The sequence below is a fragment of the Hylobates moloch genome, unplaced genomic scaffold (assembly GCF_009828535.3).
Source record: "Hylobates moloch isolate HMO894 unplaced genomic scaffold, HMol_V3 SCAFFOLD_16, whole genome shotgun sequence".
In the NCBI taxonomy this organism is placed as follows: Eukaryota; Metazoa; Chordata; class Mammalia; order Primates; family Hylobatidae; genus Hylobates; species Hylobates moloch.
In genome coordinates, this window is record NW_026652291.1 from 10909559 (window position 1) to 10933441 (window position 23883).

Below are 23883 nucleotides of genomic sequence, written 5' to 3' on the forward strand. Positions count from 1 at the left end.
CCCCAAACTGGGGGTGCTAAAGGGCAGAAGAAGGATGTCACATGATAAAGCCCTGCCCAGCTGCAGGAGCGAGGAGTCCCGGGGCTGTGCCAGATGTGGTCAGGGATAGGAAAGAGCAAGGTGGAGCCTGGGCCCTGGGAGTGGAAAGAGGGAAACTGAAAGTGGGCACCCAGAAGACTGGGGGGCAGGAATTGGCCTTAGAGCAGCAGGGTCCCCTCCCAGCCCTAGGCCTGAGGTCTGGGTGAGCTTGGCCACAAGCTTAGGTGGTCCTGGGCAGGCTGCTGCAGCTGAAGGCAGAAGGAGCCCAGATCTTGGGGTGGAGCTGAGCCTGCATGGGAGGTCGGGGGCTTGGCTTTGGGGCACAAGTAGCCTCAGGAGCGCAAAGTCTGGTAGTCAGCACAGAAAGGCACAAGCAACATGTCCAAGGAAATTATTTATTGCTGTCAGGAGGCCCAGGACCCTCCAGACTGAAGAGTCCATGGGCCCCTGTGCATGTGGGAGCTACACAGGCAATCACTGTCACCTTCCAAGGATGAGCAGACAGGGCCACACATGCCCTGGCCACTTGGTGCACAGGGGCCAGGCTGTGCCCCCAGACCCAAGCATCCAGCGTCCATTCCAAGCTCCTTACTGAGAGCCCCACTGCTTGCTGGCCAGCTCTAGGCTTGCTTGGGATTGGTGACTTTGCTCATGAAGTAGATGTTCTGGGTGTCTGTAGGGACAATTATCATCAGGAAGGGCCTGTTGAAACGCACAATGGTCTTTGGGTCCACGAATGCGGAAAGGAGGGTGATTTTGACTGCTGTGGCAGCAGATGCTTCTGTGCCCTCCTCAGACACATCAAGCACAGCCTTATGGACCACCTGTGGGGACAGCAGAACATTACTCACGGGAGACACAGATGAGCAGGAGGTCAGCGACCTGCCTGTGTGCCGCTAAGGGGACTAATGTGCATTGAGCACCTAGCACTGGCCTTTGTGCTGTTGAATGTTTGCTCCTCCCAACTCCCCTGCCAACTAGTTTTGCACAGTCCTGATGCCTAGATGTGCAAATGGAGACCCAGATGCTGTGTATGATTTGCCCAGAGCCATCGAGGTAAAGAATGGAGCACCTCATATGCATCCCTTTCTGTCTGAGTTGAGAGTCTATTTTGCCCCCAAAACAGCCACTACTGTTGGGAAGAAGAGCAAGAGCAATGTAAAGCATTTTTCTTCCAAGCAACATCCCGGCAGCTCTTGACCACAAGCAGCTGCTGCAGAAACCTCCTCAGCCAGGCCAGCATGGCTTTCAGCATCTCTCCTGCTCTAGCTTAAACATCCTTGGGGCTTTCAAGTACCTTTCATGGCCTCGAGTTCTTGAACCATACGGGTCTGCTCCTCTGCACACAGCCCTCTGTTACTTTGCTGTTTGAAAGGTGGAGTGCAGACCTCAACCCAGTGCTGTGTGAGCACACAGGGCAGACAAGAGCAAAGGGCTGCATGGCCACCCTGCCTCGGCGCCTCTGCTTTTAGTAACACAGGCTGAGTGTCCCAAGTAGTCTTCTCTCATACTCTGAGCATATTTTCATTACAATTGTCAGATAATCATTGTTGTTACCTATTGGCATTTCCTGTCCAGCCAGGCACTGGATACTAGCTAAGAACTGTCACTACCATTTTACACATGAAAAGCTGGGGGTGGAGGACTTTAATTGTTTGCCCCCACGGGAAGTAAATGGTATAGTGTGGAATGGTGTCCATGGCTTTCTGATTCCAAGCCTGGGTGACATTATGTTGTAGAGGGTCAACCCCTAACATGCCAGGATGAGCTGGGCTGTAACCTAGCTCTCCTTGGCTTAGGGGTGTCCCAAGCAGGGTGAGTACATAATGAGAAATGCACGTGCATTAACCCAAGTTCAAGAGTACCCAAAAGTCCATCTGGCCTTCACCAACTCAAGTTCGGATACAAAGGATGAATTGACCCAAATCTAAAGACTCACCTGGGAGACTGCTAGGTTCCTGGCCCCTGTGATCCCTGACAGGTCAGCCTTGCTGGTGAAGGCTTCCTCAATGCCCAGCTGGAGAAGTATGTCTTCCAGGTTATAGTCCCTCGAGATGGAAAACTTTGGCAGGTAGAGCTCATCTATCTGTCTAGAAAATGAGAAAAAAAAAAGTATCTGACCCTCTGCTGATCAGTGCCTACCTGCCTCCCACCTCGCAGCATGGTCTTCCCTGGTTTCCTCTACAGTCACCCCCTTCTGATTGGAAAATAAATAATCTGTTCCTCAATTTCTTAATCCCTGTCTTTACTCTTCTTATTCATTAATTATTCATTCAGATCTGCAAGGGTGAAAGTGTCCAGGCAGCACACCGAGCCTGGAGTTGTGGCCCTGCTCAAGCCTGGCCCTGCCCTTTCCCTGCAGCTTGCAATGCAGTTGAATCACCTTCGCACCAGCAGGGACCCCTGAGTGTGTTGAGAGCCTGGGCTGGGCCAGCTGCAGTGGCTGCATGGCAGCCTGCTTCACGGGGGCACCAGGAGGGCTTCCTGTAGGAGGTGGTGTTGAGGCTGAGTCCCAAAGGCAGGAAGGAGCTAGCTAGGTGAAGAGATGGGCAGGAGGCAGGTGGAAGAACCTGGAAGAAGGTGGGAGCAGGAGGAGTTGCTCCACAGGGCAGTGGGTGATCTCAGTGTTTCAGGGTGGTGGGTAGTGAGGGATGAGGTGGGCCAGGAGCCAGAGGCAGGTCAAAAAGGGCCTGGGTGCCTCTGAGGAGTCTGATTGTATTAGAAGAGCTTTGGGGATCCTGAAACAATAAATTGGAGGTTCCCATCTTGCCTCACTGGTGGGCACTGTCCTTCAAGCCAGGTGTGGGCTGGCATAGAGCAGGTAGCAAGCTCCTAGAGGCCCAGGTTACACCTCCCACGTGCGAACTCCCCCCTCCCTTAGTTTATAGCCCTCTTGAGATGCCTGTCACTGTCTGCCTGGTCTTACAATTATACAGGAGGCTGTGTCTTCCATTAAACTCTGAGTCCCACGAAGGAGGAAGGGGTCCTATTTCTATTTTTATTCATTCATTCATGTTTGTCCGTTCATTCCATCCTTCATTCAACAAGTATCTATTGAGCATTCTCTGTGGGCCAGGAGTGTGTGGACACATATTTCCTCAGCATTTTGTAAATCAAAATTGTTTGGAGAATTCTTTCCATTCAAAACTATTTGCTGAGCGCCTGCTCCCTGGTGGCTATTTGGTGCTAAAAGAGGAAGGAGTCTGGGAGTAAATGGATGGGTTGGGTAGGACCCCCACGTTCTGGGGTCTCCTGGGATCTAGAGTGAGGAGGGGCTGAGGGTCAGGCAATCCTGAGAGGCGCCCGGCCTTCCGGACAGTGGTTGGGGCAGGGGTTGCAGCCTCAGGTTGGTGTTGAAGCGGCTCCCTCACCCTTGGTGATTTATTATGGCTTCAGCATGCAATACCTCACCGGATTCTCATAATCACCCAGTGAAAACAGGGGTGGTGGGGAAAGGACACTCCTCTCTCTTCAGAAGGTAGCTGAGCTCCAGAGAAGAGCAGCAACCTGCTCCAGGTCACACCAGCCACCACAGTCTGAACCCAAGGCTGGTGCTCCTTCCTCTCTACCCCACACAGCTGCCCACATGCACTCCCTGGGCCCACTGCAGGGTCTGGGCCCAGAACTACTGCTCCACCTCACTATGTCCCCATGAAATTGGTCAGCTCAATTCCATGTGTCCCAGCCTGTTCCTCTACCCTCAGATTTATCCAGAACTCAATGACTTCTCACATGAATGCTCCCTCCTGGATCCCAGCCACAGTGGGCTCTCACCTCATGTCTGTGCCTGGTTCCTGCGGGTGTCACTGACTCCACACCTGCTCTACAGTTATTCTCCTCTCAGCAGCCAGGATTAGTCTTTTAAAACAACACTCGGATCGCAGCACTCCTCCAAACCTCCTGATGGCTCTCCATTTCACAGACAGGAGGAAGGGCAAGGTTTTCTAGGGGTCTACGTGGCCCTACATAAGCTGTTCCACCCCTTTGGAGACTCCTGACCTCTCTCAACTCTCTCCTCACTCACTCTGCTCCAGCTGCTGTGGCCTCACTCTTCCTTGACCATAACAAGCTCACTTCCACCTCAGAGGCTTTGCACTGACTGTTCCCTCTGCCAGGAATGCTTTTCCCTAATATACCAACATGACTCCAACCCTCCCCTCTGTTATATGGATGCTCAAACATGACCTAATGGCTACTCTATTTAAAATCACAAACTAGCACAAGTTCCAGTTTTCCTGATCCTTTCATCCTCCTCTACTCAGTTTCTATCCACCTACTCAATTTCTCACCTTCTAACATATCACATAACTTATTTGTTATATTTATTTATTGCCTGTCCCCTCTCCAATTATAAAGTAAGCTCCAGGAGGGCAGGGAGTCTAGTGTTTTATTTGCTGATTTACTCTCAGGGTGCAAATTAGTGTCTGGCACATAGTAGGTGCTCAATTAATCATGCAGCAAATGCTGAGCGAATGAATAAATATAGTGGTTCACCAGTGCAGAGCTGATTATCAGAGTCCATCTCGCTGCAGCCCTCAACCAATCACAATTCCTTCTGTTTCTCTCTCCCTTCAAGAAATTGAGACCGGAGAAACCATGCATGAGTGTTTGGGACTGTGCAGAAGATTTCTCATGACTTAGAACATGCTGGAGTCAGAGGAAGCCTCAGCCCCTTGTCCTGTCTGATGTCATCATCTTAAAGAAGAAAAAACAAAATCAAGCCCAAAGCCATGCAGGCAGCACAGGGCAAAGTAAGTGTAAATTCCACCTGCCCCTGTATGAGTTCTCCCACCACCGTGCCCTTGTCCCTGGACATTGGTGAGACCTTGATGTGGAGAGATGTGGGGTCATGGGGGGCCGGGAAGAATCACCTGGACTCCAGTGCGTCTCTCCACCGCTTCAGCGTCTCTGGGAGCAGCATGGCTTCCACTTCCTCCATCTTGTCTTGATCAGGGAGGATCAAGAGCGCGCTGGCATTGCCTGTGTACTTCAGCTCCACCACAGTGCAGGACAGCTCCTCGTCCCGGAAGTAAGGTGTAGTCAGGTGATACAAACTCATCATGGGCACCATTACCCACTTTTTCTTGCTCAAGTAGAACCTTGACGCACGAGTATCTTGGGGGTCAAAGGGCATCTCCCATTTGGCTGAAGTTGGAGCAAGCAGTTGGAGAACATGTGAGTGCAAGGGTCACCCTGCCTCGACCCTGCTTCCCCAGCAGTGGAAGTACCCAGAGTCCCTCACAGGAGTGACCCTGCTTTGGTTTAGAGAAGTAGCTTGGCAAGAGTAGAAGTTATTGTGGGTGAAGGAGAGCCCAGCAGGCTTGCATTGGGAAAAGGGCCATGAAAGAAAGACCTAGTTCCTTGTGCTAAACGAGAAATCAATAGGAACCTGGGAATAAGGAGTACAAGGGAGAAATAAGGTTTAGGGAAAATAGGGGAAAGAGGCGTGACAACACGTGGGAGGCCGGTGCCTGAGGAGAAATGGGACAGCCTTGGTTCCTTAAAAGGAAAAATGTCTCATTAGCAATTATTACTCACTGGCATTACAGGGATGTGAACATATAATAGTGGCTTGTGGGAGGGCTTTGGGTGGAAATAGGAGGAAAGAGACTGGGTTCTGTATGTGAGTTGGTGAGGGCAGACAGAAGAGATGCTGATCAGTGTGAATGAGGGGAGGAACAGGGAGAACCTTAATAGAAGATAGAACTCAGAGCCGGGAGAGACCATGGGAATAAAAGCCTAGGGACACTTGTGACATCTTAGGGGGTAGGGGTGTTGGACATCACAAAAGCCACGAGCTGGCTATGGTCCTTAGCTCATAGCTAGCTCATGTCCACCTCTACAGACCATGAACATCCAGCTAAGACTTGCCCTGGATTCAGTGTCTCTCTGGCCGATGATTCAACTGTGGGTGTTCTGACTCTGAGGCTGCCTAGGCTCTCAGTGTTGCAAAGATAAAATTCCATGAAACTGCCTCTGGCACCTCTAGCTATCACAAACATGAAATGCAGCCTGACTCCTAGCCAGACTGATATAACTCCTCTCACTAAAGGCCTATTTACCATAGTAAAGAGAAAGAGAAAATCTTGAAAGAGGTAGAGGTAGGGGCAGAGGGAGGCAAACTCCACCTTATCTAAAAAGGAATAAGGATGAAAATGACAGCAGACTTCTCATCAGAAACTATGCAAGCAAGGGAAGAATGGAGTAAAATATTTAAAATGTTGAAAATTCCATGAAACTCTTTCTTTGGGAATCATTACATAGGCCCATGATTTGCATGCATTTAGTTGGGTACAATTGTTTTCCTCCTCTAGAACAGGGGTCAGGAAACTATAGCCTGTAAGCCAATACAGCCATAGCTTATTTTTGTGTGTACCTAAAGCTAAGAATGGGGCTTAAAAAAATGAAGAGGAAAGAGAATATGAAGAAGATGCAGAGGAGGAAGTCAAAAAGAAGAATCTGCCCTCATGTGGACCACACAGCCTAAAATACTACTAGGCCCTTTATGGAAAAAAATTGTCAATCCTTTCTCTAGGTTTTGGGCTCCACAATCTTACACCTGCATTCTTGGTTTTAGGAGATGCTTGGTAAAAGCTCATAAAGTCACAAACGGCTTTACTTTAGGGGTTAAAATGAGGGAGCAAAAGGAATTTTCAAATGGGCCCAGGTCAACTTTGAATGTTTAATTACTTGCTTTTCTGGACTTCATGTCTCCTACCTAACAAATGGCAATACCACCATCCACCTTTCAGAGCTGCTGCGAGGATTAAACGAGGTATTAAATGTGAATGGCTGGTGACAGTAGGTGCTCAATAAATGGGAGCTTCTTTCCTTTCTTTCTTTATTTTGGTTTTTCTTCCTGTAATTGCAATGAGAGCCAGCTTCTGGGTGGCTCTACATTCTCTTGTGCTCTCATCTTCCTCTTGACACTTCCCCACCTTTGGGCCTTCTAGGACCAAAATAACAGTCCGTCTTTCCTTTCCCCTCCCCAAAGACCATCTCAGCTTCTCTGGTCCCTGCAGCCTCCCAACATGGAATGACTGGGGACAAATGTAATTGTAAAGACCCCTTGGAGCAAGGACCCATCTCAGGGTAGGAGATATTTCAGTTGAACAGGTGTCCCTGTTACCAAATGCAGCAGCCATTCAGGTGCTTCTCTTGCCTCCATGTGAGGGTAGTGCCATGGAGCACCTTCCCATATTACCCAGGGCACCGGGCTCCTTTGGGTCCTTTCGGCTGGCCAGATCTCCAGCGTGAGTCCCTGCCAGGAAGATGGGCTGCCTCTGGGGACCCTGACTGCTGCCTTGTATGCCAGAATGGGGGGAGAGATAGGTTTGGTGGATGAAATCACCACCCAGGCTCTACAAGCTTTTAAATCTTCTCACATCTGCTCCCATCTCCCCCCATTTCTGTCTGCCAGTCACCAGGTTTTCCAATTTTGCCTCCTTAACATCTGCTGACATCCTCAGCTGTTCAACTGAGGGCCCGAATGTCTGGTTAGACTAGTGTCTTTAGTATCTGATCTCTGCTTGACTCGACTTCTCTCTGCTGTAACAGCCTTTGCTTCTTATTCTATCTGGATTTAAGAGAAAAGACGAAAACCGTTTTCTAGGGGAAACCTTCCTTTCTGGAATTCCCATCTTCTGCCCCTGGTTGGATGCCCCCACCCCCTTACTTTCAGCTAAATACATAGTTCTAGCATCACTGGGTGAGTCAATCCTTGCATGCTCATGGGTCCAGCGGGTGCAATAGAAGAGGAAGAGCAGAAAGGGAGGGAACAAGCACTCCAAGGTTCTGAGCTGGGACTGTCTCAGGCTGAAGCTCATGCATGCTTGGCCCCCTCCACCTTCCACAGGGCAGCCCCAGCAGTGACCAAGCCCCATCACATACACTGTATGTAAACCAGGCTGAGGCAGGGAATAAAACTGGCACCTGGAGAGTGAGGAGAGGTCAACAGAGGAAGGTCAACAGAGGTCAACAGAGGACCCTGCAGGTCTCCACTCCAGGAGGACCAGAGCACTGACCAATGAGGGGAGTGGGAGCTTCCAGGGGAGGCTGGAGACATGGGGCCACCTCCACTGCCCACCTGTTTACCACCTGCCTGTTTCCCATTGTTAGAGGCAGGTGGGGAGGGGAAAGCTGGGCTGGCTACTGTGTCCTGGAGGGGAGAGTCCTAGCACAGGGCTAGGTGGTAGGAGGGGAGAACATAGGAAACTCAAAGAACAGATGGCATGTGAGGCATGGAATAGTCTTAGAGGGAGATCTGGATCCACACCTTCATTTACAGATGAAAACCCAGATCCAGGGGGGGAAGCGGCTTGCCCGGGAATCAACCAACAGCCCCCAAGCAGGACTGTGCCTCCAAGCAGCTCATGTCTCCTAAGCACCTTTCCGCCCTCTGGCTCAGTGATCACTCTTTGTGTCCCTATCTCTTGTTTTGTCCCCATCTGGACTGCGGGCTCCAGGAGGCAGAAGCCACCTGCTTGCACTCTGCCCCTTCAGAGCTTGCAGGCTGGGGTTTGCATTGGTTGAGTTTCTATCAATGGGACTGGGCACTGGACCAGTTAGAATCTGGCAAAGGGTCATGTTTTGGATACCGCCCACCCTTCCCCAGATGGGAACAATGCCATTTCCACCTTCATTTGTTATGTGTCAATGACACATTTTTTAAAATAATTAAAAATGATAGCAGAGTATAATCACAGAATCTTGGAAGTGGCCAGGCTCCTTGGGGATTATCTTGCCCTGTGAAGATGGCCCCAGCCCCACCTGGCCACCTCCAGACACCAAGGCCCCTGGCTGAACCATGCTCCTCCCGCATGTGCAGGGCAGGAGCCCCAGGTGCATCCAGACAGAGGGGCTTCCTGGCCCAGTCTAGCAGCGCCCCTGCAAGGAGGGAGTTGTAGCTCCTACACTCCCTGGAGTGGTTTGAAAGGAGAGCTCCTTCTTTCTGTTTGCCGGACAAGTTTAAATCAGAGTGAAAAGCAACATACTGACTCAGACCAGGGGCTGATGGGCCCCACTGAGTTATGTCTTGGAAGGACAAACTGTAATTTGGAAAAACCCCACAGGAGACGGCGATGCCTATGGGCAGGGCGGGGCCTTGATGCTCATGCTGCCCCCACGCCGTGGGCACTCTCCTGTACAGTGGTTTGCCTAAAAATGCCATTGTTGACTCAGGACAGAAATAGCCCTGAGATCCACCTCTTCCGAACCCCAGGCCAGGCACTCACCTTTAAAGAAGATGTAATTCACCAGGACCATCATTGTCTGCGAGTCAAGGTCCTTGATCAGATCTGTGATTTTCCCCCTAGTTCCATTCTTCACGTAGTCGTTGATGAGCTTCTTAGCCGCAGCTGAGTCCTGAAAGTCAGTGGCAAAGGCCTCGGAGCCATACAGCCTCTTGGCATCCTCCGTGAACCTGTCCAGCAGACTGAGCTGCTCTTTGACGAACATGGCATTTCCCATACTCAGCTGCAGCTCGTCACTGGACTGGTTGAGGGTGTGCAGGAGGTGCTGGAAGCTCTGGTGAATTTCTGCCTCAGAAGTCTCCGTGAGGTTGAACTTGAGGCCTTTGAGAATCTCTGTCAGGGTGGTATTACGGGCCCCCAGAGACAGGAAGGCCAAGACGGTGGAGATGCTCAATGGGGAGAAGATGACATTCTTATCAGGGGCCTTCAGGACTAACTGCTTGTACAGGCTGAAAGCGAAGTCCACGTTGGTGGAGGCTAATCCGAGGTCCACATGTGTCCCCCGGTCTTGGTTCTCCTGGGTCGGATTCTCCTCGTCAAGTGGGCTGTTAGGGTGGCAGAGGACAGCAGGGCAGAACCCAGCCACCAAAAGCCCCAGAGCCAGGAGAGGTAACATTCTCTCCGTTCTCAACTCTGCAAAGCAAAGACCCTTTAAGTCTCAGAGGGCCAGATGGAGCCCCGACCACCTCCCACTGCCCTCCACCTGGCCTGCGTCCTGGTCCCTGTTCTGCTGCCTCTTGCTATCTTTGGAGCCTCCCTCAGGTAGGTGCTCTCTGGGGCACCCGACACACATCACCCTGCTTCCTTTCACCCTTTGAGGTAAGTACCATAATTGTTGCCATTTTCTTCCAGTGTAAAAACCAGGCACAGAGCGGTGAGGGGGCTTGCCCAAGGTCATAGAGCAAACAGGTAAAGGAGCCCAGTGGGCAGCCAGGTTTGCCTGGCTCCTCGGTCTGTAAGCTGATGGGGGGTCCGAGGGTCAGTCCAATCAGAATCCCTGCTCCTCTCCTCCTGCTTGGTGAGCAGACCTCATCCTAGGGGATTAGAAAGCAGGGGTTCCCTTCCCCCATTCCCCCAACTGCCACCAAAGTAGAACCCAGGGATGAAGGAGCCCTGGGCAGAGGCAGAGGCCACAGTGACTCTCCCAGCCTCTAGATGACACGTAGTGTGGCCTCCGCAGGCCTCCACGGTGTGATGCTGGGTGGCAGTGAGGGTTGACTTTGAGAGGGAAATGGAAGTCCCTGGTACAGTGTCTGGAGCCTAGATGGCCCTGATAATGGTCGGCAGCAAGACCAAAGAAAGGCAAGTGTTCTTTTCTGCCCCTACCAGGTTGCCACGTGGTGTCTGTGTCCACCATAAGCCTGGAAGGGCCTCCTAGTGGGGAGAAGGCAGAGAGGGCTTTGGAGTCTCCCAGACTTGGACTGGGATTTTATTTTGGCCACTTTTGATTGCTGTGTAGTGGCAAGCAGGTGACTGTACCTCTCTGAACCTGTTTCCATCTCTGCACAACCTGTTAAGTGGCTCAGGTGAGATAAATGATGAAGGCACCTGGTTCATATTAGATGTACCGAGGGGTCACCACCTCCCATACTACCCCTTTCCTGAAACTACAAGCCAGAGAAGAGCCATGAGCTACTGCACAAGAGACCTTGGAATGGCTGAGTTCCAAGCCGGTGACCGCAGCAAACAAGATTATTCACCTTCAGCCTCTGCCCACTCAGTCCTAGAATTCAGAAGAGAAAAGGGGCAGCTTGGGTGCTGGGGAGAAGAGCGGGGAAGAGAGCGGAGTAGAAGGGAGGGGAGAAGAGAGAGGTAGAGAGAGGAGAAGAAGAGGAGAAGAGAGAGGGGAAGGAAGGGAAGGAGGGGAAGGAGGGGAAGGAGGGGAGGCCAGTGGAAATGGCTTTGGCCAAGCCCAGGGACAGAGGCAGCTTGTTTGCTTCAACTGTTTACCCTCAGGCTGATGCAACCATTTCTCTGGATAAATGTTAGACAATATTTTTCTCCAGAATTATTGCAGGGGCAAAGGCTTGTCTTTTCTGTTTGGGCGAGTTGGAGGGCGGGCTGTTTCCCAGCAGTTTGTCTTTTCTGTTGCTGGACAGAGACACAGCCCATCTGTTGACTTGGCCAGGGGTCCTTTTGGAGAAGTGGAGCCCCCGAGGCAGCCCCATGGAGACCCTGAAATCATGGTGAGGCCTGTGGCCTCTGCTCAGAGAGACCTGCTGCAATAATCACATCTGCCACATGTTCTGAGAGCTGCACTCTGCTCCAGGCAAGGGGACAGCACCTCTTCCCTGAGGGTCAGATGCACAGCTGACTCGAATCAGAATCTGTTAAGTATCAAGGCAGAAGTGACCATAGAGGCCCCAGGGCACCTCCACCCTTTGCAGGTATGAAAACCCAGACACAGAGGATGTCTCTAAAAAAGGCACAGGGAATCAGCGGCAGCCGAGAACAGACCCCTGGCCCCTAACACCTGAGCACACCTCCTCCTGGCCTCTGCTGACCCCTCACACTCTGCACACTCCAGGCTGCTGCCTAAAACTCTCCTGGAAAAACGGATTCCTTCGCTCCCAGAACGTAAAACATCATGGATTACCTGCCTCAGGGAGCTGGATGCAGCTAGTGGATTCCAAAGCCGTCTGTGTGGAGTGATGGATTTTCATGAATGCTGAGGCTTATTTATTCCTGCAGAGAACTCCTCCCCCTGCTTGGGAAATGCCAGGACAACCAAGTGTTCTGTTCTCGGACTGGAAATGACCAGGTGATAATTTCTGGTAACATGGGCTTGTTAGACCCACTCAGATAACCTGGTTATGGGAATAGCTCTAATTTCTTCCTCCAAAGGTCAAACAAACACACGCAAAAAATCCTTTGTTATATTAGTTTTTATCTGCTTATTCAATACTCATTGAAGAGCATGGAAAAACTCAGAGAATGTAAAGAAAGACTTTGGAAAATATCCCCCAGCACTTTACTACCCAGAGAGGACCCCAGCTAACATTTTGGTGTATTTCTTTTTTATTTCTTTTTATTTTTTATTTTTATTTTGAGACGGAGTCTTGCTTTGTTGCCCAGGCTGGAGTGCAGTGGCGTGATCTCAGCTCACTGCAATCTCTGACTCCCAGGTTCAAGCAACTTTCTGCCTCAGCCTCCCGAGTAGCTGGGACTATGGGCACACACCACCATGCCCAGCTAATTTTTGTATTTTTCATAGAGATGGGGTTTCACCATGTTGGTCAGACTGGTCTCGAAATCCTGACCTCATGATCTGCCCACCTCAGCCCCCCAAAGTGCTGGGATTACAGGCATGAGCCACTGCGCCCGGCCACATTTTGGTGTATTTCTAAGGCACTTTTCTTTGGTGTCTGTGTGTGTGTGTGTGTGGCTGCATGTGTGTCTGTGTGTCTGTGTGATATGAATGTCCATGTACAAACCTAGATATATTTTTAAAATACAGGACTCTATTTTTCTGTGCATCGGTTTGCATTTTGGGCACCCGTTCACCAACCCCAGAGAGTAGGGCACCTAGAGAGGGGTGAGGAGGGGAGCTTTCGGGGAGCACAGGTGGTGTGAGGAACCCCTTGTCCTCAGACTCTGTTTCTCGGTGGGGGCCTCCTCAGCCTTGGCCTCTGTCCTCCTGAGCCTCTGCGATTGGTTCACCCCAACAAGTGGTGGTCCCTCCTCCCCAGCCTTCAGGTATCCTTGGGCCTCTCTCTTAGCTTGTCTAGGGTGTTTCTTTGGCTCATGAAAAAGAAAAAAAAAAAATCCTGGCCAGGACTAGTGGCTCATGCTGGTAATCCCAGCACCTTGGGAGGGTGACGTGGGCAGACCACCTGAGGTCAGGAGTCCATGACCAGCTTGGCCAACATGGTGAAACCCCATCTTTACTAAAAAACAAAAAAAAAAAAAAATTAGCCGGACATCATGGCGCATGCCTGTAACCCAGCTACTTGGGAGGCTGAGGCAGGAGAATCGCTTGAACCCAGGAGGCAGAGGTTGCTGTGAGCCAAGATCACGCCACTGCACTCCAGCTTGGGCAACACAGTGAGACTCTAAAAAAAAAAAAAAAATCCTTCCTCTTGATTCCTCATGGTTACAGTCCCCATCCGGGATAGCCCTGACAGGCCTCTCTAGAGGGCATGCTTTGGAGGCCACCAGACCAGTGGCGAGATTCTAGCTCTGGCATGAGCTGACTGGCTTGAATCTCTGATGTCTGACTCACTTCAAACAAATCATGGGAAATCTCTATGGCTTAATTTCCTCGTGTCTAAGATGCAAGGTAATATTCCCTGACAGAGTGGTAATCAAGACGAAATGAAATTATATTAAATGTACACTCTACGAGGACAGGATTTTTTGTTTGTCTGTTGTGATAGTGCTGCATCTTTAGAGTACTTACATATTTGTTGGCTGTAAGGCACTAACATGATCAATAACTGTCTGGGCCCATCTTCCTTAAATGACTTTCAGGCTCCCAGTTTCAGAATTGAATATGTGTGTGTGTGTGTGTGTGTGTGTCTTTATATCTCTCTCTCTATATATATGTGTGTGTGTATATATATACACATATCTACTTATACACATATATATTTTTTATATTTTATATATATATATAGAGAGAGAGAGAGAGAGACTCTCTTTGTCACCCAGGCTGGAATGCAGTGGTGCAATCATTGCTCATTGCTCACTGAAGACTGACTCCTGGACTCAAGATATCCTGCCACCTCAGCCTTCTGAGTAGCTGGAACCACAGGCGCACAACACCATGCCTGGCTAATTTTTAAAATTTTTTTTTTTTGTAAAGGCAGCGTTTCATTGTGTTGTCCAGGCTAGTCTTGAAATCCTGGCCTCAAGGGATCCTCCCACCTCAGCCTCCCAAAGTGCTGGAATTATAGGTGTGAGCCACTGTACCTGGCCAATACATATGTTTAAGTTACACAGAATCCTAAAGAAATAGTGGCTAAAATGAGACTGAAGTTCATTTCCCTCTCCTGCAGGTACCGTTGGAGGCAGTGGGTTGATATGGTGGCTCCACGTTGTCAGAAACCACATCCTCCTGTCTGGTTGCTCAGCCGCCCCTCCACGTCTGTTTGTCTGGGCTAAGATGGCTCACTGCTATGTCCACCTTCCATTCCATAGAAAGGGCCACAGGGGAAGGGAAGGGCACACCCTTTCTTTTGAAAGGAATGCCTTGAACATTGCCTGTTATTTCCACTTGGGTTCTGTTGGCTGGAGTTTTGTCCCATGGCCACACCTAGCTACAAAGGAGGTTGTGCAGTGCAGTCAAGATTCTAGGTAGCCAACTCTCAGCTAAAAATTCAGAGTTCCATTACCACGAGAGAGACAAAGAGAGTGGACATTGGGGATGACTAGCCATCTTGCCTCAGAGCATTACCTGAGTGTTCTCAAGTTCTCTGGCCTCAGAGCATCATTTTCCTTCTTTTTTTAAATTATACTTTAAGTTGTGGGGTACATGTGCACAACCTGCAGGTTTGTTACATAGGTATATATGCGCATCGTGCAGGTTTCTAATATAGGTGCCATATTGGTTTGCTGCACCCATCCACTCATCATTTACATTAGGTATTTCTCCTAATGCTATCCCTCTGCCAGCCCCCAACCCCCAACGGGCCCCAGTGTGTGATGTTCCCCTCCTTGTGTCCATATGTTCTCATTGTTCATCTCCCACTTATGAGTGGGAACATGTGGTGTTTGGTTTCCTGTTCCTGTATTAGTTTGCTGAGAATGATGGTTTCCAGCTTCATCCATGTCCCTGAAAAGGACATGAACTCATCCTTTTTTATGGCGGCATAGTATTCCATGGTGTATATGCACCACATTTTCTTTATCCAGTCTATTATTGATGGACATTTGGGTTGGTTCCAAGTCTTTGCTATTGTGAATGGTGCCACAATAAACATACATGTGCATGTGTCTTTATAGTAGCATGATTTATTATCCTTTGGGTATATACCCAGTAACGGGATTGCTGGGTCAAATGGTAATTCTAGTTCTAGATCCTTGAGGAATCACCACACTGTCTTCCACGATGGTTGAACTAATTTACACTCCCACCAACAGTGTAAAAGCATTTCTATTTCTCCATGTACTCTCCAGCATCTGTTGTTTCCTGACTTTTTAATGATCACCATTCTAACTGGGGTGAGATGGTATCTCATTGTGGTTTTGATTTGCATTTCTCTAAGGACCAGTGATGATGAGCATTTTTTCGTATGTCTGTTGGCTGCATAAATGTATTCTTTTGAGAAGTGTCTGTTCATATCCTTTGCCCACTTTGATGGGATTGTTTTTTTCTTGTAAATTTGTCTAAGTTCTTTGTAGATTCTGGATATTAGCCCTTTGTCAGATGGATAGATTGCAAACATTTTCTCCCATTCTGCAGATTACCTGTTCACTCTGATGATAGTTCCTTTTACTGTGCAGAAGCTCTTTAGTTTAATTAGATCCCATTTGTCAATTTTGGCTTTTGTTGCCATTGCTTTTGGTGTTTTAGTCGTGAAGTCTTTGCCTATGCCTATGTCCTGAATGGTATTGCCTAAGTTTTCTTCTAGGGTTTTTATGGTTTTAGGTCTTACATTTAAGTCTTTAATCCATCTTGAGTTAATTTTTGTATAAGGTGTAAGAAAGGGATCCAGCTTCAGCTTTCTACATATGGCTAGCCAGTTTTCCAAGCACCATTTATTAAATAGGGAACCCTTTTCCCATTGCTAGTTTTTATCAGGTTTGTCAAAGATCAGATGGTTGTAGATGTGTGGTGCTACTTCTGAGGACTCTGTTCTGTTCCATTGGTCTATATATCTGTTTTGGTACCAGTACCACACTGTTTTGGTTACTGTAGCTTTGTAGTATAGTTTGAAGTCAGGTAGTGTGATGCCTCCAGCTTTGTTCTTTTTGCTTAGGATCATCTTGGCTATGCGGGCTCTTTTTTTGTTCCATATGAAATTTAAAGTCGTTTTTTCCAATTCTGTGAAGAAAGTCAATGGTAGCTTGATGGAGATAGCATTGCATCTATAAATTACTTTGGGCAGTATGGCCATTTTCATGATATTGATTCTTATTATCCATGAGCATGGAATGTTCTTCCATTTGTTTGTGTCCTCTTTTATTTCGTTGAGCAGTGGTTTGTAGTTCTCCTTGAAGAGGTCCTTCACATCCCTTGTAAGTTGGATTCCTAGGTATTTTATTCTCTTTGTAGCAATTGTGAATGGGAGCTCACTCATGATTTGGCTCTCTGTTTGTCTGTTATTGTTGTATAGGAATGCTTGTGATTTTTGCACATTGATTTTGTATCCTGAGACTTTGCTGAAGTTTCTCATTGGCTTAAGGAGATTTCGGGCTGAGACAATGGGGTTTTCTAAATATACAATCATGTCGTCTGCAAATAGAGGCTTGACTTCTTCTTTTCCTAATTAAATACCCTTTATTTCTTTCTCTTGCCTGATTGCCCTGGCCAGAACTTCCAATGCCATGTTGAATAGGAGTGGTGAGAGAGGGCATCCTTGTCTTGTGCCAGTTTTCAAAGGGAAGAGCATCATTTTCTTCGCAGCTGAGCTGACTTAGTCTTAACCTCCATCCAACGTGAAAGCAGAAAATTTTTGACCTTCTGCAGGTCCTAGTGAGGATGCTTTGGAGGACCTGCAGAGGGTCAATAATTGTTCTGGGTGCCGCTGGTCACCTGGAGCTCCAGGCGGATACCCCAAGGCCACATGTACCCCATTCCTGACTTTCTCCCAGCCTCTTTTCTGGGCTCTTACAAGTCTTCATTGGTTTGCTTTGCCCCAGGCATCGGTACAGGCCCTTCCTTCGGTTCTGCAAGCACCATTCATACAAGGATGGCGCATGTCATTGTGGACTCCCATGGCCAGATGAAACCACAGAGCAATTAAGACAGAAAAGTGAAGCAACACTAAGGCCAAATCGTACTCTTCCAGGTCCACTGCTCTTCCTTTTTGGAATGGCCCCCTGCGGGTCATCTCCCCACCAGCCCATGGGCTGCAGGATCGCTGGAGTCTGTTTGCCTCCCGAGTCAGCAATCCCTTGAGAATATTCTCTCATCAGAATCCAGGGCATTCCTACTGTTTTTTGGAGCCCGACAAAAGGAAGCAAAGAGGAAATGAGGAGGATACTAGGGTTTGAGGAGATGCTCCTGCCTTTGAGGAAGAGAGCTTTGACATCCTTACTGTATGGCAAGTGTGATTCAGGGACCAGTAGCTGTAGCAACACAGAGGAGCTTGTTAGAAATGCTAATTCTTGGGGCCCAGCCCAGGCACACTAATTTATAATTTGGATACTAATAATAACCCCAGGTAATTTGTGTGCACCAGAAAGCCTGAGAAGCTCTGCTTCTTAGGTACCTGCCCTGCCTCTGCATGATGTGGCTTCAAGCCAGGCTCTCCCAGAACACAATGAGGGCCTTGTCCAAGGGCAGAGTTCAGCATCCCCTCCAGAATAAGAACAGGTGCAGTGGATTTAAAATAGTATGTAGGCCGGGCGCAGTGGCTCATGCCTGTAATCCCAGCACTTTGGGAGGCCAAGGCAGGTGGATCACCGGAGGTCAGGGGTTCAAGACCAGCCTAGCCAACATGGTGAAACCCCATCTCTAATAAAAATAGAAAAAAAATTAGCCAGGCATGATGGCATATGCCTGTAGTCCCAGCTACTCAGGAGGCCGAGGCAGGAGACTGTCTTGAACCCAGGAGGCAGAGGTGGCAGTGGGCTGAGACAGTACCACTGTATTCCAGGCTGGGCAACAGAGCAAGACTCCATCTCAAAAATAAAATAAAATAAATAAATAAAGTATGTATTTTTATTTGTCCTTTACTTGGACTTTATAGGTTACCAAGTGCTTTTCTATACATTGTTCATTCATTTATTTTTTCCTTTATTCCACAAATATTGAAAGAGTGATTTTATATGCCAGGCATGATCTTAGGCACTGGGCATCCAGCAACGAGCAAAACAAATAATGCTCCCACTCTCAGGGTGACACTGTCTCTGCAGTTTTGGGACAGTGGCCTTAATGGAAGGGAGCAAGGCCTACATTCAGGGGTCTGCAAACTTTTTCTGTAATAGGCCAAATAATAAGTGCTTCAGACTTTGATGGCCACATATGATCTCTGTCTCCTCTTCTCCCCCCACTCCTCTTCGTCTTTCTTCTTTTCTTCCCTCTTCCTCATAATCTTTTAAAAATGTATGAAGCTTAGCTTGTGAAATATATAAAAGCTGTCTGTTTTGGGGCTGGGTTTGGCCAGTGGCCTAGTTAACCAACCCCTGGACAATCTCCTTAAGCAGCTGTGAAGTGATCAGATGCATATGGAGTCCAGAATAGTGAACAAACACCCTTACTCTTTTAGCTCAGGCTCACATTATAGCTTCCAGCCTATGCATTGCCCCCAGAGGTTTGAAATGCAAGTTAATTTCATTGCTTCCATCCCACCTCTCAACTCCATCCTGCCCTGCTTGAAATTGCAGGGAACCCCTTCCCGATTGAAATCTTCTCTTTCTTCTCTCTGGGAAGCAAAGTCCCATGCACTCGTTATCAATCTGGGGGGAGGACTCCCAACACGTCCCCAACACTGTGCACCTGCCTCGCTCCTCAGAGAGGACTCTAAACATCTTGCTAATTTCTGTTTAGTTTCCTGGGTCTGGGAGGAGGGTTTACACAAACCCAGTTGCTAGAGTATGAGTTTGATGTGACAGAATACTATGCAAGCCACGCAAACCAACTTCATTACAGATATAGGCAGCGAGAATCAACAGAAGCCTAGGATCCGTGATGAACCAGTCCCCCAAGGCTCGGGAAAGCTGCCTGGGCAGATGGAGTCTCGTTTGCATGTGCCTCACTTTGCACCACAGCTAAGGGGCCTCAAAAACACCCCTCCCTGGGTTTTATATCCCGGAAGTCACTTGGATGGCTGAAAACAAGTTTTAGGAGGAATGAAGACAAAGCTCAGATTGTTCCTGATATTTTCTCCTTGTCTCAGGGCACTGTATTCTTAGCACATTCTACAGTTAACCTGAGAGGTAAGCCTTGGAGGAAGGAGAGCGGGGCCGGCCAAGGCCATCTGGGGATTGCTTTCCTGTACTCTGCATCCCCCACTGCCTCTTGATCCTGCTACACCCTGCCTCCTTTCCCCATACCTCCCAGTAGGTGCGGAAAATTCCCTAGGCAGAACACGTACTGGCTAACGAATATTTTGACATTGCCATGGCTGACTGTCTCCTCTCTTTGTATAGCTTGTATAGCTCCCATCTCTGATAATGTTGAAAAAAATCTCTGCTCTCTTTTTTTTTTTTGAGATAGGGACTCACTCTGTAGCCCAAGCTGGAGTGCAGTGGTGCAGTCTCACCTCATTTGCAGCTTCAACATCCTGGGCTCAAGTGATCCTCCCACCTCAGCCTCCAGAGTAGTTGGGATTACAGGGGCACGCCACCACGCCCAGCTAATTTTTGTAATTTTTTGCAGAGACATGGTTTCACCATGTTGCCCAGGCTGGTCTCAGTCACCTGGGCTCAATTGATCCACCCACCTTGGCCTCTCAAAGTGCTGGGACTACAGGCATGAGCCACCTTGCCCAGCCTCTGCCCCTTCTTTTATCCTAAGTTTTCTTACCAAGCTTTGGTCTGTGTCAACCTCCAGGAAGGGGAGTTAGGAAGGAGGAAAAAGCTTCCTATGTCTAATCATGTGATTTGCCCACATACCTCTAGCTGTTAAAGGCAGGAGCTGTTGGAGCTTAGGGAAGACCAATCCAATGCCAAATCCAGACTCTCAGCACCATCCCCTGCTCCTTTAAAAACCAAGGAAGCCATTTCCATTCTTGAACACAGGAGAGAAAATGACATTTTCACAGGCTTTAGGGTTGATGCCTTTTTAAGGCTTTGGTTGTCTGTGGATCTGTGTAGGGAAAGATTTTCTTTACTGATTGGGGTCTCAGCTGAATGGGAGCTTTGTCCACATCGGTCACCACCCTCTCCTTTGACTGTGGATGGGTATGGTCCTCTGACTTAAAAGGGACACAGGGGGTCAGCCTATGGTGAGATTGAAAGTTCATTCTGGCTTTTGGGAGGTCCGGGCCAGGGGTTCCAGGGGACTATTTCTTTTCTCTTCTTTCTTTTTTTTTTTTTTTTTGAGATGGAGTCTCACTCTGTTGCCCAGGCTGCAGTGCAGTGGCATGATCTCAGTTCGCTGCAATCTCTACTTCCTGGGTTCAAGCAATTCTCCTGCCTCAGCCTCCCAAGTAGCTGGGATTACAGGTGACTGCCACCACACCTGGCTAATTTTTGTATTTTTGGTAGAGACAAGGTTTCACTATATTGGCCAGGCTGATCTCAAACTTTTGACCTCAGGTAATCGGCCCACCTCAGCCTCTCAAAGAGCTGGAATTACAGGCTTGAGCCAGCAGGACTGGCCTCCAGGAGACTATTTCTAAAGGTCAGGGAATCTGGTGGAATGCAGGAGTGGATATGGCAGAGGTAGTGGGTGGCATTGGCCTTTGGGACCTGTGTGAGTGTGGCTGTAGTGCCTGTCTCAAAAGTGAAGAGACTAAAGATTCACATCGAATGCTCAGCCTGGGACCTGGGACAAGTGGATGCTTATAGTCCAAGGAATAGTGACTCTCACTGTCCCTGGATTGGAGTCACCTTGGTACTCACAGCGTCCATCAGACACTGGAATTCTGCAAGCTCGATCACTGTGATGCTGCTTGTGGTCTTCACAGCTATTGCCTTTGTGGTGCCACTCTTGATTCCTAAATGCTGACTTGGTGCAGTGGGCTAAGGAACACCCTAGGAAATGGGTTGTATCCACACATGGGCTGGGACTGCAGATAGGGAAGAGTGTGCTTCTGGGGCATAACCAGAGGGACCAGCAGGAGCCCAGGCACAAGCATGCCCATCTGCGTGGGAAGGTGAGGCAGAGAGAAACCAACGCTGGTGCCTTCCAGAGATGCAGAGGCCATCCAAAGAGTGTCACCCACCAGGGCTTCTTTTGCACCATGGCTTTGCCACATCTACTTGCTGGGTGACTTTAGGGCCATTACTTTACCTCTCTGAACCTCTTTTGTCAACCGTAGCTCCTTTAAGAATTCTTAGGAGGCTGGGCTCAGTGGCTCACGCCTGTAATCCTAGCACTTTGGGAGGTTGAGGCAGGTGGATCACCTGAGGTCAAGAGTTTGAGACCAGCCTGGCCAACATGGTGAAACCTTGTCTCTACTAAAAATACAAAAATTAGCCCTGTGTGGTGGTGGGTGACTGTAATCCCAGCTACTCGGGAGGCTGAGGCAGGAGAATTCCTTGAACCCAGGAGACAGAGGTTTCAGTGAGCCGAGATTGCGCCATTGCGCTCCAGCCTGGGCAACAGAACAAAAACTCCATCTCAAAAAAAAAAAAAAAAAGAATTCTTAGGAAGAAGAAATAGATACTGACTGACACCAGCAGATCCAGAGAACCCTGAGAAGGCCCCGCCTTCTCTGTGGAAGGCCAGAGGACCCTGGTCTCTGTTAGAAAAGGATGGAGTCAATAGCCTGTTTTTGCCCGACACCCATGCTGCTCTCTGGCTGGGTTTGTGCTGGCCTGGTTTGGTGGCTGCTGGGGGAGATACTGGCTGCAGATTTGAGGCAGGATTTGCAAATTTCCTTCAGCACAGCCAGGCCTTTGGCTGTGTCCCTGTATGGATAAGAGGTGCCTGCAGAGGGTTTGGCCAGAGCAGGGAGAACTCCTGACTCTGTTTTGAGGGCTGCTGAGTCATCCCTTCCTCCTTGGTGTTGGGTCAGTTCTCCCTCCAGGAGGGAGTGGCTGCTGTAGCTTGCCATCCCCGGCTTCCATTTCAGAACCGCTGCACGCTGCATGCTGCATCTCAGAGTTCTGGCAAACCAGGCCAGCCCCCACCCCTTACTGCCTAGACAACCTCACACACGTCCTAATTGCTCTGAGCCTCAGTGCCTTTTCTGTATGTGAAATGAGACAGAAATATCCTGCTCACTCTCTCATTCATTTATTCCTTCAGCTAGTCCATCCATTTCTTAAAACATTAATAATCTACTATGAGAGCAATTACACTCTGCTGGATTCTAAGGTTCTAACGTTCTGGTCATTTTACAAATGTGCCCACAAATGTCTGATACCACTTCCTTGAAGAGACAGAGCTTAATTACCTCCCCTCACATTGGACTGGACTTAGTGACTTCCTTCCAAGGCAGAAGGGGTGGGGTGTCATTTCTGAGATTGGGTTATAAAAAGACTGATGCTTCTGGCCGGGCATGGTGGCTCAGACCTGTAATCTCAGCACTTTGGGAGGCCAAAGCGGGCAGATCACGAGTTCAGGAGATCGAGACCATCCTGGCTAACACGGTGAAACCCCGTCTCTACTAAAAATACAAAAAATTAGCCAGGCGTGGTGGTGGGTGCCTGTAGTCCCAGCTACTCGGGAGGCTGAGGCAGGAGAATGGCGTGAACCCGGGAGGCAGAGCTTGCGGTGAGCCGAGATCGCACCACTGCACTCCAGCCTGGGCGACAGAGTGAGACTCTGTCTCGAAAAAAAAAAAAAAAAAAAGACTGCTGCTTCTGCTGTGGGTTCTCTCTCTGTGTCCCTCTCTCTCTGTCCCTCACTCTCTCTGTCTTTCTTTTTTCCCCTCTCTTTTCTGCTTTCTCTCTTTTGTCTCTCTCTTGGTCCTGGACATTAAACAACCATCTGTGTCTCTGTCTCTATCTCTCTCTCTGCCTTTCTCTTTTTTTCTCTCTCTCTTTTGTGCTTTCTCTCTATATCCTCTCTCGGTCCCGGACACTAAACAAACAAACCTGTGTCTCTCTCTCTCTCTCTCTCTCTAAGTCACATTTGAGCAGCCCTGTGAGTAGCCCACATAAGGAGGAACCGAGACCTTCTACAAACAGCATCATGAGTGAGCCTTCTGGGATTGCCCTGGCCAACAGCTTGACAGCAAGCTCAAGACAGACCTCGAGCTGGAACCACGCACCTTAACCCCTCCTGGATTCCTGACCCTCAGGAATTCCATGAGATAATCATGGGCTATTTACTCTGTAGCAGTAGATGACTAACACATTCCACAGCTCCCATCCTCTTGACTCTCAAGAATCACAGGAAGCAGGTAAGGAGGGAAATTTGAGGACGACATAAGGAAACCGGTCAATCTCATAATACTGTGCCGCATGGCTGATGCCTTACTACCTTCCTCCGCCTTCCTTGTACTTAAGCAAATCTGCCTCTCCGTCCCTCACTCCCAGAGGCCCAGTAACATAGATGATGGTCATCTTAGCTGCTCTGTTCTTTATGCTTAAGAGCACGTGGAATCCACATGAACACCCACTGAGGCGGGTCTCATTACTCCCTCAATTTTAGATATGAGGAAACGGAAGTACAGGGAGGCGAAGCTCATTCCCCAGGCCTCACCGCCACTGCTGATAAGTGCCAAGCTGAGCCAGGATTCTGAACCAGGCAGGTTGGCTTCGACGTCCACCCTCGTTCCTTCCATTCAAACACAGCTCCACTCCCAGCTGACCTGTGCCCAGCCTGGCCATGAAGACATGGTGACCCCAGAGATAAGGAGACACCCTCTGA

At 49.0% G+C, this 23883-nt stretch overlaps 1 protein-coding gene across 1 annotated transcript; it reads right to left on the bottom strand.

Moving 5' to 3' along the window:
* Positions 1–420: 420 nt before the first annotated feature.
* On the bottom strand, positions 421–11953 carry SERPINA3 (serpin family A member 3). Its single transcript, XM_032134856.2, has 5 exons — positions 11887–11953; positions 9273–9923; positions 4911–5184; positions 1979–2129; positions 421–863 (listed from the first exon to the last, which is right to left on the bottom strand). Exons 1-5 carry the CDS (start codon positions 11951–11953, stop codon positions 660–662), a joined length of 1347 nt encoding a protein of 448 aa, XP_031990747.1. The 3' UTR covers positions 421–659.
* Between the last annotated feature and the right edge of the window lie 11930 nt (positions 11954–23883).